At 44.5% G+C, this 14,272-nt stretch overlaps 1 protein-coding gene across 4 annotated transcripts in view; it reads left to right on the top strand.

Annotated features, from left to right (window-relative positions):
- PUM2 (pumilio RNA binding family member 2) overlaps positions 1 to 5,102 on the top strand; it is a 67,142-nt gene extending 62,040 nt beyond the window's left edge. For all 4 annotated transcript variants that reach the window (XM_027855648.1, XM_027855652.1, XM_027855650.1 and 1 more), the window contains 3 exons: positions 301 to 422; positions 1,577 to 1,769; positions 2,407 to 5,102. In XM_027855648.1, coding sequence (XP_027711449.1) covers positions 301 to 422; positions 1,577 to 1,769; positions 2,407 to 2,538 — 447 coding nt within the window. In that variant the 3' untranslated portion in view covers positions 2,539 to 5,102. The remainder of the gene's footprint in view (positions 1 to 300; positions 423 to 1,576; positions 1,770 to 2,406) is intronic.
- The last annotated feature ends 9,170 nt before the right edge of the window (positions 5,103 to 14,272 follow it).

Here is a 14,272-nt window from a genome sequence, read left to right as displayed (position 1 = left end):
AGGGCCTGCTGTGTTGTGCTTTGTGTCCAGGCACACAGAAGGCAGCAGATGAATGGCGGGTTTTTGGAGCCCTTGCCAAGGCTCGGGGGAGCACAGGAAAGACAGAGGAGGAGACCCGGGAGGGAGGGGCCTCACCCAGTGAACGGGGCGGAGGCTGCCCGGCATCGAGCCCACGTCCGCCCCTTCCTTCCAAGAGCTTCACAGGGAGGTGACGGACTTCGGGCCCAGCAGGCTCGCCCAGGGGTCACGCCCGGGGCCAGCCGTGGACTCCATGTCATCAGCGACTCCGTCTCTTTCCAGGATCAATATGGAAACTACGTTATTCAGCATGTTCTGGAACATGGCCGCCCTGATGACAAAAGCAAGATTGTTTCCGAAATCCGAGGCAAGGTCCTAACCCTCAGCCAGCACAAATTTGCCAGGTATCACTCCCAGATATCCAAATGCCTCCGTCACATCGGTGTGTTTGGTGTGTGCTGAAGGCTCAGGGTCATAGGGGGCGTCCTAAGTGGTTAGTCTGTTGCCATGGGCGGGGGACTTCTAATTTCATTGTTGAAGGGAGCTCCTGGTGTGGAATCTGTCTCTGTACATGGAGTTGACACAGTGCAATCTGTGAGGTCAAAACTGTTTTTAAGACATTTTGATTTCTGCTGTGGTAAATGTTGCAGCTGTAAGCCACATAGACAAAAGCTCTTGTCAGAGGTGGAGTCCTGAGACCGAAAAGCTTCGGCACTGCGGGTCTAAGGCAGTTTCTACGCTCTGGGGCCCGAGGCAGGCCTGGACCAAGGCTGCCCGATGCTCAGCCTGAGAGTCCAAGCAGCTGGCTTTTGAGGGCTTTTGTAATACAGGAATGCCATTTACACTCATTGACACGGCTCGGGGTCACATATCTGCACAGCACTAGCCAGAAAGCCCAAGTTTTGTGCATGTATCTAGTAGGGATAGAAAGCCCCACCGCTGATGCCCTGGAGCTTCACTTGGGCAGGTTTGAAATTCTCAAACCCAGGCTTCTGAGGGGAGTCGATGTGGAGTAGAGAGATTCCTGACTATTTGTTTACAAAAGCAGGTTATTTTCCCTTTGAAATAGCATCATCATTTCAGAAAGCAGTTTAATCCCAGTGGATAAAGAAATCAAAAACTGAGTTCCCTCTGTGAGTGCACGTCCCTGGGATTCTAAGTTGTCTAAAGCAGTCCAGGCATCCTCCCCAGACGTGTTCTTTTTCCGGGATGAGCATGCTGTGTAGCGCATGGCATCTTTTCCATTGGCTGTTTGTTGGTTTCTGCTGTAATTTTCAGACCCTCCCCCTCCCCTCCCTTTTTTTAAACCTTGATTTAAGAATCAGAGTTGGACAGGGCTTCACCTTTGATTAAGGACGTCCAGGGATGGGGACTTGCTCCTGGCCATCCAGGACAGACTGTGTGTATTGGCTCGAAGGTGGCCAGCCCTGGGGCTAGGGAATATGGTGCTGTGTGTTTGTTAAAGGTAGTCTTGGCTTGGAGGGCCAGAGAAGGAAGCAAGAGGTGCCGTGATCAGCCCAGCAGACAGCAACCCTGCCTCTTGTTTTCTCTTGGCTAGCAACGTGGTGGAGAAGTGTGTGTCGCATGCATCTCGTGCTGAGCGAGCCCTGCTGATTGATGAGGTCTGCTGCCAGAATGACGGTCCTCACAGTGCCTTATACACCATGATGAAGGACCAGTATGCCAACTATGTCGTCCAGAAGATGATCGACATGGCGGAGCCCGCCCAGCGCAAGGTCCTCATGCACAAGGTAGGCCTGGGGTACGCTGGGGTTAGGTGGGCCGGATGGCCTCTGGCTGGGGGGGTGAGATGCAGCCAGGCAGGAGAGAGGAGTCCACTCGAGAGAGGAGGGATGAAGAGCGGCCAGCACAGGGAGAGGGACGGGTTTGCATCTTGGAGAAGCTGGTAGAGAGGAGTGAGTGGTCAGGCAGGGGCGTGAGGAGAGGGCAGAGCCACTGAGCCTCGGGCCTGATGGCTGGGAAGGTTCAAATCCTGCCCCAGGCACTGACTAGGTGTGTTGCCCTGAGCAAGTGATCTCATGTCTCTGTGCCTCAGTTTCCTCATCTGTAGAAGGCAGGTGTTGGACTTGGTGTCCTGCCCAGTCCCTTCCAGCTCTGGCTTCAGGCTTGTATACGTAGAAAGAGCCTGAGGCTCAGAGAGACAAGGATCTCGTGGGTCACTCTGGAGGCAGAGCCAGGTTTGAAACTCATGAGCTCCATGAAGCCCCTGCTTTTTAAGTTGTCCAGAGGGGCAGAGGTAAGCAGCCTACCGCGAGACTCTCCCAGCTGCGGAGCACAGCGCCTTCGCTGCAGGTCCGTCGTCTTGGGGGTCGCGGCTGTCTGAAGGGTGCTCCAGGGCAGCGGTGGGTGTGACTTTCTCCCCCACAGATCCGGCCCCACGTCACCACTCTGCGCAAGTACACGTATGGGAAGCACATCCTGGTCAAGCTGGAAAAGTACTACCTGAGGAACAGTCCGGAGCTGGGGCCCGTTGGCGGCCCCCCGAATGGGGTGCTGTAGGGGCGCTCCTCTGGTGAATTGCAGAACACAACTCAACTCCGAAGGTGGCCGTTTTTTGTTAAGCAGACCTATTTATTGACTTGGTTCATTCATTTGTACATTTTTTAAGGTTCTTGTGTATATTTTGGGGGGGTGAGTGATAGAATATCTCCAACCCTGATTAAAGACCTATCAGATTGGATTGCTGGCAAAGCACAGAATGCCTGTATATGATGTAATTGTATCAAAAATAGCTGTCACATATTTTGTAAATTTTTACCTTGTAAAGTCACAAAAAATAGTTTTTAAAAGGAAAAAGTACAGTATTCTTTTAATAAACTGGCTTGCAATCTGGTAGGTCTCCTACCCCATAGCACAACAGGTTTATAGAAATGTATATAGGATAAGAGTCCTTATTTTTCCCCCTTCTGTGAAGTCTTTTATACCAGATTGACGATTACCTGCATAAATATTATTAATATTTAACCAAGGAAGTTAAGTTGTATTTTGGTAATTCACAACCTGTTACCCAGGTAACTGAATGAGGACAAGAACAGATGATCCGAGAAGAGAAAGGCTTCCCTCTTTTGCTGTGAAGCTGGTTTTATTTACAGACACTGCCCTTGATTTCTCTAGCAATGTATAGAAGACGCGCTGTGTCTGCTTATCTATGTAGTGGTTGTAAGAGGTAGCAGAGTAAAATCATGGCTGTTCATCCATCCGAGACGCCCCGCATTCCCTCCTTGGGTGGGCCGTGCTGGCAGGGGGGGAGCGAGGAACTTGGTCAGTCAGGGGACCGCGAGGGCCTGGCTGAAGGTGACACTGAAGCATGAGGGCATATTCAGAGAGCTTTTTTTGCTTCCTATAAATATATGCATTGTATGCGTGTAGTTCTTAGGTGTAAGTTTAGTTTGACGACAGATCTTGGTTCAACGTTTATTACAAACTTTGCTAATTTGGTAGTGAAGCTTTTCTTGGCTGTACAGATGTACATTTGTAAACCTTCATGCTGTAAATGTAATTTGTTTTACCCTGGGGGGTGGGGAGAAAATTGCATTTTAGTGTATATTCAGATCCCCAAGCCCTTTTGCCCTGACATATCGTGTTGTATAATGTAAATTTATTTCTCCAAATCAAGAGTGATTTTTAAAAAATTTTATCTTTATATGGTTTCAGAAGTCTGAACCAGGTTTCTTTTTATCTATTGTGAGAAACGTCATTTTGTTTCATAACATAGCTGTTGATTCTGTTACTACAGACATTTTGAGAATTGGATTGATAAGTCAGGGTATTGTGCATAGTAAGAAAGTTCTGGACTGAGAAGGCGACTCACCGAAGCCAGGGCTTTTTCCATCTTCCTCGATGTGGTGTGATTTTTTTTTTCTTTGTACAGAAGAGTCCTGTATTTTTGAATAGCCTCCCAAGTAAGAGCAGATGTGTAAAATACCCTTGTTTTCTCTGGACATCGGACATTGTAACAGTAACACGAACATGATGTACATTTACAAGAGGCCTTATGTACATTTCCCAAGGAGCTTTTTAAGGCAAAATTGTGACCATGTGTGTATAATTAAAGTCGTTTTTAATCCTTTGCCTATGGAAATATTTTGGAAAAAAAAAAGCTTGCTTTGTATATTCAGTTTCTGAAAGATAAAGAAAGTGCTTTGTATTTTGTTGAAGTCAGTATTTTGTATAAAACATTTCTGTTGGCCCTTTGCGGTTTTGTGCCATCTCAGTCATTGGATCATGTCAAAGGGCATTTTTTCTGGGCTCTTCAGAAGAGAAGGAAGCCTCTCTGGGGCAGTCCTGCACGTAGAGAATTGTCTCTTTTTAATCATTCGTATCATGAATCTGGACTGACAGCAGGAATTTGAGGGTGCCAGGAATATGTTTTGCCTGTTCAAAGTTAAGCGTTATATTGGCAAAATAAAAACATTGCTTGGTGAAGAAGAGAGAATTGAGCCGATTTTCCATTGGCATCTCTCTCTCCTGGCTTAGGGAGTGTTTGGTAAGCGTCACTAGATCACCACAGCCATGGTTTTTGACCATATAGAGCTCATCGGTCACTTCCACCCATGCCATCCCCCCTCCTTGCCAATCCTAGGGAGGGACGCTGGCCTGCTCATGGGGCTTGGGACCCGATCAGGAGCCCCTCTGTGGGACACTGTGCACAGGCCCCAGTGCCTTCCCCAAGGGCAGTCGGTCGGAGCCCCTCCGGGCCATGCTGACATTTTATCCCCCCACCTTTTGGAGGCCATTGGGTGAGAACCTGTTAGTCACTTGTGTGACCGTGTTGTCCCCTTGTGATGCGGCTTCCCTGCCTGCCCCCCTCCTACACTGCTGTGTTCATCTGGGACGCACTTAGGGAAGCTAGCTGGGGCGGACGTTCAGCTTTTGCACACGAGCGTTCTCTTTTTGATAGGCACTGTTTGTGGACCGGCTTGTTTAGTCTGATAAGTCCTGGCTCTTTTTAGTTCGTATGGAATAATGTTTTATTCACTTATTTGTATATTATGTATAAACTAGAAAATGAAAACGTGTGAATAACATTGTATGAAATAAACCTGGTCTTGTGTTTTTCTCTAGGGAGATACTCACTTCACTTATGAGGTGCCCACTTGTGGGCTTCCTGGGACTTGGGGGGGGGTGGGGAGGAAGGTGCGGAGAGGGAGGGCCGAGTTCCTCTGGAGCCTCCCATCTCCAGTGCTGTCATGTCCCAGAAAGATTTCCCTGCTTTGGGGACCATTCATCTTTCCTAATTTGTTCTCATCTTAGCTGAAGATGGAGCAGGAGAGCTGTTCCCTTGGGGGTAGCATTTCAGGAGATGTGTGCACTTCCAGGCGGGGTTCCATGACTGCTTCAGAGCTCCCTAGTGCCCTCCTCCACCTTGCCTCTTGCCTGAGTCTTCCCTGATCCAGCCTCGTTCCTGTGGGCCACCCCAAAATTCCTCATCATGCTGTGTGAGTCTGGTCATTTGTGTCCTTGTGCTCCTTGATGTCCAGCCCAGTGACAACTCCTGGTCCTTGGTCAGCTTCTTTTGCTTCTTCTATGCACAGACAGCCGCCTGTCTCTAGATGCTCCCCTGCAGGCCCTTCTGTGATTACCCCGTCATGGGAAGAACATGGTACCAAGGCAAATTGCTCCTTGGGTCTGTTGGTGTCTTTGGGTAATTAATAAAGGAGTTGGACTCTGCTGGCCCATGTCCAGCACTCCCCAGCTTCCTGCAGGAACACCCTCCACTCCAGAAAGGTCAGCTTTGAGCCTGGGGTGCCGTACTCTGGGGAGACCCTGAGTCTTCCCAGCTCTTGTCAAACTAGGGATAAAGTAGAGTAGTGGTTTGCAAGGTATTGGGTGGCAGTTTTGTTGTAGGGCAGCTAGGTGGCACAGTGGATAGAGCTCTGACCTTGGAGTCAGGAGGATCTGAGTTCAAATCCAGCCTCAGACACATAACACTTACTAGCTGTGTGACCCTGGGCAAATCACTTAACCCCATTGCCTAACCAAAAAAAAAAAAAGAATCAGTGGATGGGTTGTGGTGTTAATTGGCCTCATCCACTATGTTGGGCCTTCCATTTAAGATCGTTGGAAGGCCTAAGCATCGGCAAATGACAGTTCTGAAGTAAGATCGATTACCCAAGCCCCCCAAAAACAGACCATCTCCTCCTGGAGGGTGACCAGCTTCTGACTCATATCAGCTTCAGGATGGGATTCTAACTAAAACTCATTTGCCTGCGGAGCTGCTAAACATCAGTTAACAGATGTTTGAAACAAGGAATTGGATAGAGAAGGAGCCATCATTTTCTCAACAAAGGAGTCTGAAAATGGGAGGAAAGATGGGATTATTATGAGTCAATAATAAGGAGCCTCCAGTACCCTGGCAGCTTCCCAGAGTCCTGTCCCCATTTTAAATGGAGGACACCAGGTGGCAGGCTTGTCCCCCTGCAGGGTCTAGCCCCAGTGAAGTGACCCTTAACCTCCTCTGACTAACCAAGCCCGTCTGTTGAGGGAAGAGGATGTGCAGTCACAGCCTGCCCGAGGGAGCTTACCTTGGGGGTGGATTAGGGGCCGACCCAAAATGGGCAGTGCACAACGACATGGGCTGGGATGTCCAGTATGAGAAGGGTTCTGTTGCTGAGCCCAGCCTGAAGGTTGGGATTCTGTGGAGTTAATGGCGGGGGGGGGGGGGGGGGGGGCATCCTAAAGGCTCCTTTGGCGCTGGGGCCCGGCGCTTGCACCGTGGAGGGAGGCCTAGGACATGAGTGATCCTTTACCCCAGAAGTGCCTTCAGGATGCCTTCGAGCCCCCAGGCTCTAATCCTAGCAGAGTGAGGAGGGTTTGACCTGGAGGGTTTCTCAAGCTGCTTTTGGCCACAAACGGTGGCCCAGGTTCAAGTCTCTTTACAAAAACATGCCCCCTAGAGGTGACTGTGAAATGGAGGCCTCCCTCACTTGGTGGTTGGGAGGATGAAACAAGGTAGTCGTGGAGCCCTCGGTGCAATGCCTGGCACACATTAGGTGCTTAACAAGTGCTTGTTTCCTTCCTTCCTTCCACTGGAGAGCTTTGGCTCCTGCTGATCATGAAAGCGTGAGCTCTGCAGTAGCTGACATGTGGAGTTCTCCTCCCTGAAGGAGGACACTGGTGAGAGACTGCCGATGGTCACTCCAAACATTTGTGAAGGACCCCGTGTTCCCAGAATTGTGCTCAGCGCTGGAGGTACAGAGAAGGACAAAAATGCAAGTAGATGCTCTAATGGGAGAGACAAGGTACAATTGAGAGCTGCAATGTAAAGAGGAGGGGGGGCGGGCCTGGAAGTGTGGGCTCTGAGCTGAGCATGGAGGGAAGCCAGGAGAGATGGGAAGCATGGAGTCAGGAGGTGGGAGGGGGGGTGGGAGTAAATGGCACAGCGGTGTTGCGGGGCGAGGACACCCTGGGGAGTAGCCACAGGGGCTGCGGGATTTGGGAAGGGAAGGCGGGAATGGAGAGCCATTGGAGGTCGCTGAGAGAGACGAATGTTTAAGAAAGATTAGTCTGGCGGCCGTGTATATGCTGTACAGTTGGAAGTGAGAAACTGGTGGGAGTGGGCAGCTCCTGCATGACCTGCCCCACAGAGGAACCCACAGCCCACCCTGGGGCTTCCTTCTCTGCCCATAGGCCAGTTTGCAAGCTTTCCTTCCAAATACAGGTGCCCCTGGTCTCTGCTCCAAGGTCAGAGGGTCAACACGTAATGTGCTTTGCAAAGATTAAGATGCTCCAGAGATGCTAGGTCTTTGAAAAGGAGGTGCAGGTGCCTATTCACAGTCCAGGTTGTAGGGGTGGGAGTAAAGTGTTACTAAAGAATACAAAAGCCAAAGCAGGATTGCGGCTGGGGTGGGGGGTGGAATCTGACAGAAGTTGGAGAGGGAAGGATGGAAAGGGATCACTGTGCCTGGAGCTGAGAGGAGAGAGGAGAAAGCAGAGCAGCCCGAGTGCAGCTGACCAGCCACCAGGGCCGCTGTAGCTCAGGCAGTCCACATCCTCAGCCTGCTCAGTAGCAGGGCAGCCCCTTGATGTCTGTCGGCTGCCTCCTGGGGAAGGGCGGGTGGCCCTGGCTGCTGGTCAGCTGTGCTCAGGGGCTGCTCTGCCATAATATGGCAACAGGGGCTGCAAGAACTGAAGAAATGAAGCAAGAGGAAAAATGAATTTGGCATGAGTAGCTTAGGCACAAAGCAGAAAGCCTTTCCCAGGTGATAGGGTCTCAGAGGCAGCTAGGTGGCACAGTGGATAGAGCACTGGCTCTGGAGTCAGGAGGACCTGAGTTCAAATCCAGCCTCAGACACTTACTATCTGTGTGACCCTGGGCAAGTCACTTAACCCAACTGCCTTACCAAAGGTGGGGGGGGGGGTGGAGATAGAGTCTCTGAGAAACAACTGAACAATAAGAGCTGAATTGACTCCAGGAGACAAGAAAGATTAGATCAAAATAAAAAGATTGAAAAAGTAGAATAAAATGTAAAGTGCTTTTTAAAAAGAACATATATAACCGGCCTAGAAAATAGGTTAAGGTTAGAGTTGGAGATACATTCTAAGCATCATTGCACTCCCGAGAAGTCATGATCCCACATGAAAATTGGATACTGTATTTTAAGATAGGAAACTGCCCAAATCAATTAGAACCAGAGGGAAAAGTGAAAATAAAATAATCTCCCATCACCTTCTGAAAAATACCACAAACTGAAAATACCCAGAAATTCTCTAGCCAAATTCCAAAGTTTCCATGTGAAAGCAAAATACTGCAAATAGAAAGAAAGGATTCAAGGACCAAGGAACCAGGCATGTTCACACATAAGACTATGGTGCAATTACATAAAAGGAAAGAAAATATTGGAATACAATGTTCCAAAAGGCAGGAGAGAGACTTACAAATAAGAATAACTTATCCTCCAAAACGGAATATGATTCTGCGAGGAAAAAATAGATCTTAATAGAATAGGCCATGGTTCTTAACCTTTTTAGTATGATGTACCCCTTTGGCCTTCTGATAAAGCTTATGGACTTATGACTAGAAAAATGATTTTTAATTGTATAAAGTAAAATCATTGGATTATAAAGAAAACCATTAAATATTATCAAAGCATTTAAAAAATAAGTTCATGGATCCCAGATTATGAACTTTTGTAAATAGGGGATTTTCAAGCAGTCTTGATAAAAAGACTAGAACTGAGTAGCTTTGAAATACAATCAGAGGAGTTGAGAAACTAGGTAGGAAATTACATTTGAGCAAATGGAAGGTGCTAAGTGGTGAGAAGTTACTTGCATTCAGATGAGGGAAGTGGTTAGCCTTTCCCCTGAATTACTGCTGTTTTCAAGGGTCACCGAGGTTTTAAGAAATGTGTGAATACACATGTAAGCTGTGGCAGATTGCTTACGTCTCAAGAACGCAGCCCTGCTGGCTCCGGGGTAAGGACTGCTTGCTGACCCTCATTGCTTTTCTGTTTTTTTTTTTTAAATGAGAGACTGTATTTTATTCTTCAAGAATCTAAGCACAGACCAAATGTGTTTCTCTGTGAACACTTTGTAGAGATGAAGTGAAAAGAGAGTTTCAGGTTTTGTTTTAAAGAAGGACTCGTAATACAGTGACAGAAGGATAATGAATACAAGAATTCAGACATTGTGTGGAGGGTTACTTTCTCTCCAGTGAGAGTTCCTCAAAAGGAGCAAACAGATCCATACAACAGGAGACAGCAGTATGCACATGTGTTTTCCCAGCCCCCTGTGTTTTTGCCACTGAACTATATGAGTTACTGCTGCTCCCTTTGGCCTGAGATGGCTGGGCAGCACAGAAGGGTCAGGTCACGACTCCTCATTCCCAGAATCATCATCATCTTAACAGCTGGCATCTTTCTCCTCATATTCATCATCAATGTCATCATCATACAAATTTTCATGAAGTAAATCTGAACCGTTGTGATTGGAAGGCATTGTCATTGGAAGGGATGAGATGGAAGGATAGAATTTGGAACGTAAAACTTTAAAAAAGCCAACTAATAATAAAGTTGCTTTTACACGCAATTGGGGAAAAAATGAAATTTAAAAAATAAATGCAAACCCAAGGACTGGATGTGATTTCAATTTCTTTGGTTGATAGTGGAAAGAAATAGGAAAAAGAAATATACTAGGGGAGAAATGAGGAAGAAGAGACAGGATCTCACTATTTTAAATAATTGGGGTACACAAGAAGAGCATAAAATCTGTAAAAAAGAGGGAATGGCTTGCACAAAAGAAAGATAAACACAGCTTGGTGGTAAAAAAAAATGCAGTAGAGTCAAAATAGAAAAAAAAACAGTAACAGGAAGACAGGGAGGATTTGAAGAAAGTGCTGTTTGGGGAAGGAAAATAAGTCCCTTTACTTTTTTTTTTTTACCTCAGTTTCCTCATCTATAAAATTATATAATGCTACTATAACAAATAGTATAACCCTGCTTCTTAGGGTTCTTTTGAGGATCAAATGAAATAACTCTCAAGTGCTTAGCATATAGTAGGTGCTGTACAAATTTTACCTATTATTATCATCATAAAAGGCATGTAACAATTTATTTAGTATTTGTTGCCATTCAGCCATGTAAGTGGTTTTTCAGTCATGTACAACTCTTCATGACCCCTTTGGGGTTTTCTTGGCAAAAGTACTGGAGTAGTTTGCCACATGCAAAGCCTCAAAGATGTGAATTGGTCTCAGGCCCCCAGTGAATTCCTGAAAGAGCCACAAAAGGATTTTAAAAAATCAAATAAGAGAAGTAGAGGGAAAACTGGGAAAAGAAATGAGAGTGATATAAGAAAATCATGGGGGGGAAAAAAAGTCAACAGTTTGGCAAAAGGAGGCACAAAAAATACCAAAGAAGATAACACCTTAAAAAACAGAATAGGTCAAATGGTTAAAAAAAAAAAAGGCACAAAAGTCCACTTAAGAGAAGAACTCCTTAAAAAAACAGAATTGGACAGGTGGAAAAAAAGATGTACAAAAATTCCAGAAGAAAAGAACTCCCTAAAAAATAGATTGGCCAAATGGAAAAGGAGGTACAAAAGCTCACTGAAGAAAATAATTCCTTAAAAATTAGAATTGGGCAACTGAAAGCTAATGACTGCATGAGACATCAAGAAACAAAACAAAATCAAAAGAATGAAAAAATAAAAGAAAATGTGAAATAGCTCATTGGAAAAACAACTGACCTGAAAAATAGATCCAGGGGAGACAATTTAAAAATTATTGTACTACCTGAAAACCATGTTCAAAAAAAGAGCCTAGATGCCTTTTTTTTTCAAGAAATTATCAAGGAAAACTGCCCTGATATTCTAGAACCAGAGGGGAAAATAGAAATTGAAGGAATCCACTGATCACCTCCTGAAAGAGATCCCAAAATGAAAACTCCCAAGAATTTTACAGTCAAATTTCACAGCTCCCAGGTCAAGGAAGAAATATTGCAAGCAGACAAATAATTCAAATATCATGGATCCACAGTCAGAATAACACAAGACTTAGCAACTTTGACATTAAAGGATCAGAAGGCTTTGGGATATGATATTCCAGAAAGCAAAGGAGCTAGGATTACAACCAAGAATCACCCAACCATCAAACTGAGTATAATCCTTCAGGCGGAAATATAAATATTACTGAAGTAGAAGACTTTCAAGCATTCCTGATGAAAAGACCAGAGCTGGCATGGGTAGGCTGAGCTAATATAATAAAAATGACAATTCTACCTAAGCTAATTTACTTATTCAGTGCCCTACCAAACAAACTACCAAAAAATTATTTTACAGAGTTAGAAAAAATAAGAAGATTCATTTGGAAGAACAAACGATCCAGAATATCAAGAGAACTAATGAAAAGAAATGTAGGGGAAGATGGCCTAGCCATTCCAGATCTTAAATTGTATTATAAAGCAGCAGTCATCAAAACTGCTTGGTACTGGCGAAGAAATAGAGTGGTGGATCAGTGGAATAGGTTAAATATGCAAGACACACACACAGTAGTCAGTGACTATAGTAATCTATTATTTGATAAACCCAAAGACCGCAGCTTCTGGGATAAGAACCCACTCTCTGAAAAAAACTGCTGGAAAAACTGGAAAAGAGTATGGCAGAAACTAGGCACAGACCAAAATCTCACACCATCTACCAAAATAAAGTCAAAATGGGTACATGATTTAGATATAAAGGCTGATGCTATAAGCAGACTGGGAGAGCAAGGAATAGTTTACCTGTCAGATCTATGGAGAACAGAAGAATTCATGGCCAAACAGGAGATAGAGAACATTAGAAAAGCAAAATAGATAATTTTGATTACATTAAATTGAAAAGTTTTTGTACAAACAAAGCCAATGCAACTAAGATTAGAAGGAAGGTAGAAAATTGGGAAAGAATTTTTACAACCAGTGTCTCTGATAAGGGCCTCATTTCTAAAATATATAGAGAATTAAGTCAAATTTATAAGAATACAAGCCATTCCCCAATTGATAAGTGGTCAAAGGATATGAACAGACAGTTCTCAGATGAAGAAATTAAAGCCATCTATACTCATATGAAAAATGCTCTAAATCACTGATTAGAGAAATGCAAATCAAAACAACTCTGAGGTACCACATCACACCTATCAGAATGGCCAACATGACAAAACAGGAAAATGATAAATGTTGGAGAAAATGTGGGAAAATTCGAACACTAATGCATTGTTGGTGGAGTTGTGAAATGATCAACCATTTTGGAGAGCAATTTGGAACTATGCCCAAATGGCTATAAAAATGTGCATACCCTTTGACCCAGCAATAGCCCTTCTAGGGCTATATACCAAAGAGATCACACAAACGGGGAAAGGACCCACATGTACAGAAATATTCATAGCAGCTCTTTCTGTGGTGGCAAAGAATTGGAAATTGAGAGGATGCCCATCAATTGGGGAATGACTGAGCAAGTTGTGGTATATGAATGTGATGGAATACTATTGTGCTATAAGAAATGATGAACATTTACAACCAGTCTCTCTGATAAGGGCCTCATTTCTAAAATATATAGAAAATTAAGTCAAATTTATAAGAATACAAGCCATTCCCCAATTGATAAATGGTCGAAGGATATGAACAGAGTTCTCAGGTGAAGAAATTAAAGCCATCTATAGTCATATGAAAAAAATGCTCTAAATCACTATTGATCAGAGAAATGCAAATCAAAACAGCTCTGAGGTACCACATCACACCTATCAGAATGGCCAAGATGACAAAACAGGAAAATGATAAATGTTGGAGAAGATGTGGGAAAATTGGAACAATAATGCATTGTTGGTGGAGTTGTGAACTGATCCAACCATTTTGGGGAGCAATTTGGAACTATACCCAAAGGGCTATAAAAATGTGCATGCCCTTTGACCCAGCAATAGCACTTCTAGGGCTGTATCCCAAAGAGATCGCACAAACGGGAAAATGACCTACATGTACAAAAATATTCATAGCAGCTCTTTTTGTGGTGGCAAAGAATTGGAATTTGAGAGGATGCCCATCAGTTGGCGAATGGCTGAGCAAGTTGTGGTATATGAATGTAATGGAATACTATTGTGCTATAAGAAATGATGAACAGCAGAAAAACCTGGAAAGACTTGTATGATCTGATGCTGAGTGAAGTGAGCAGAACCAAGAGAACGTTGTACACAATAACAGCCACATTGTGTGATGACTAATATTGATAAACTTAACCCTTCCTGGCAATACAAGGATCTAAGACATCTCCAGAGGCCTTGTGATGGAAAATGCTATCCACATCCAAAGAAAGAACTATGGAAGCCTAATTGTTATTTTTTTTTCTCTTCTGTTGAGTTTTGTTTCCTCTTTCTGATGGTTCCTCCTATTGGTTTTAATTTCTACTTACAACATCACTAATGTGAAAATATGTTTAATGTGAATGTAAATGTATAGCCTATATCAGATTGTGTGCCATCTTGGGGAGGGTGGTGGAGAGGAAGGGGGAGAAAAATTTTAAACTCAGAAGCATATGGAAGTGATTGTTGATAAATCAAAATAAATTAATTAAAAAAAAAAGAAAAGAAAAGAAATGATGAACAGGCTGACTTCAGAAAAACTTGGAAAGACTTGTATGGTCTGATGCTGAGTGAAGTGAGCAGAACAAGGAAAACATTGTACACAATAACAACCACGTTGTGTGATGACTAATATTGATAAACTTAACCCTTCCTGGCAATACAAGGATCTAAGACATCTCCAGAGGCCTTGTG

The sequence above is a fragment of the Vombatus ursinus genome, unplaced genomic scaffold (genome assembly GCF_900497805.2).
Source record: "Vombatus ursinus unplaced genomic scaffold, bare-nosed wombat genome assembly UNPS02010980.1, whole genome shotgun sequence".
In the NCBI taxonomy this organism is placed as follows: Eukaryota; Metazoa; Chordata; class Mammalia; order Diprotodontia; family Vombatidae; genus Vombatus; species Vombatus ursinus.
The sequence above is the reverse complement of the archived record's forward strand: the minus strand, read 5'-3'. Positions and strand labels throughout refer to the sequence as shown.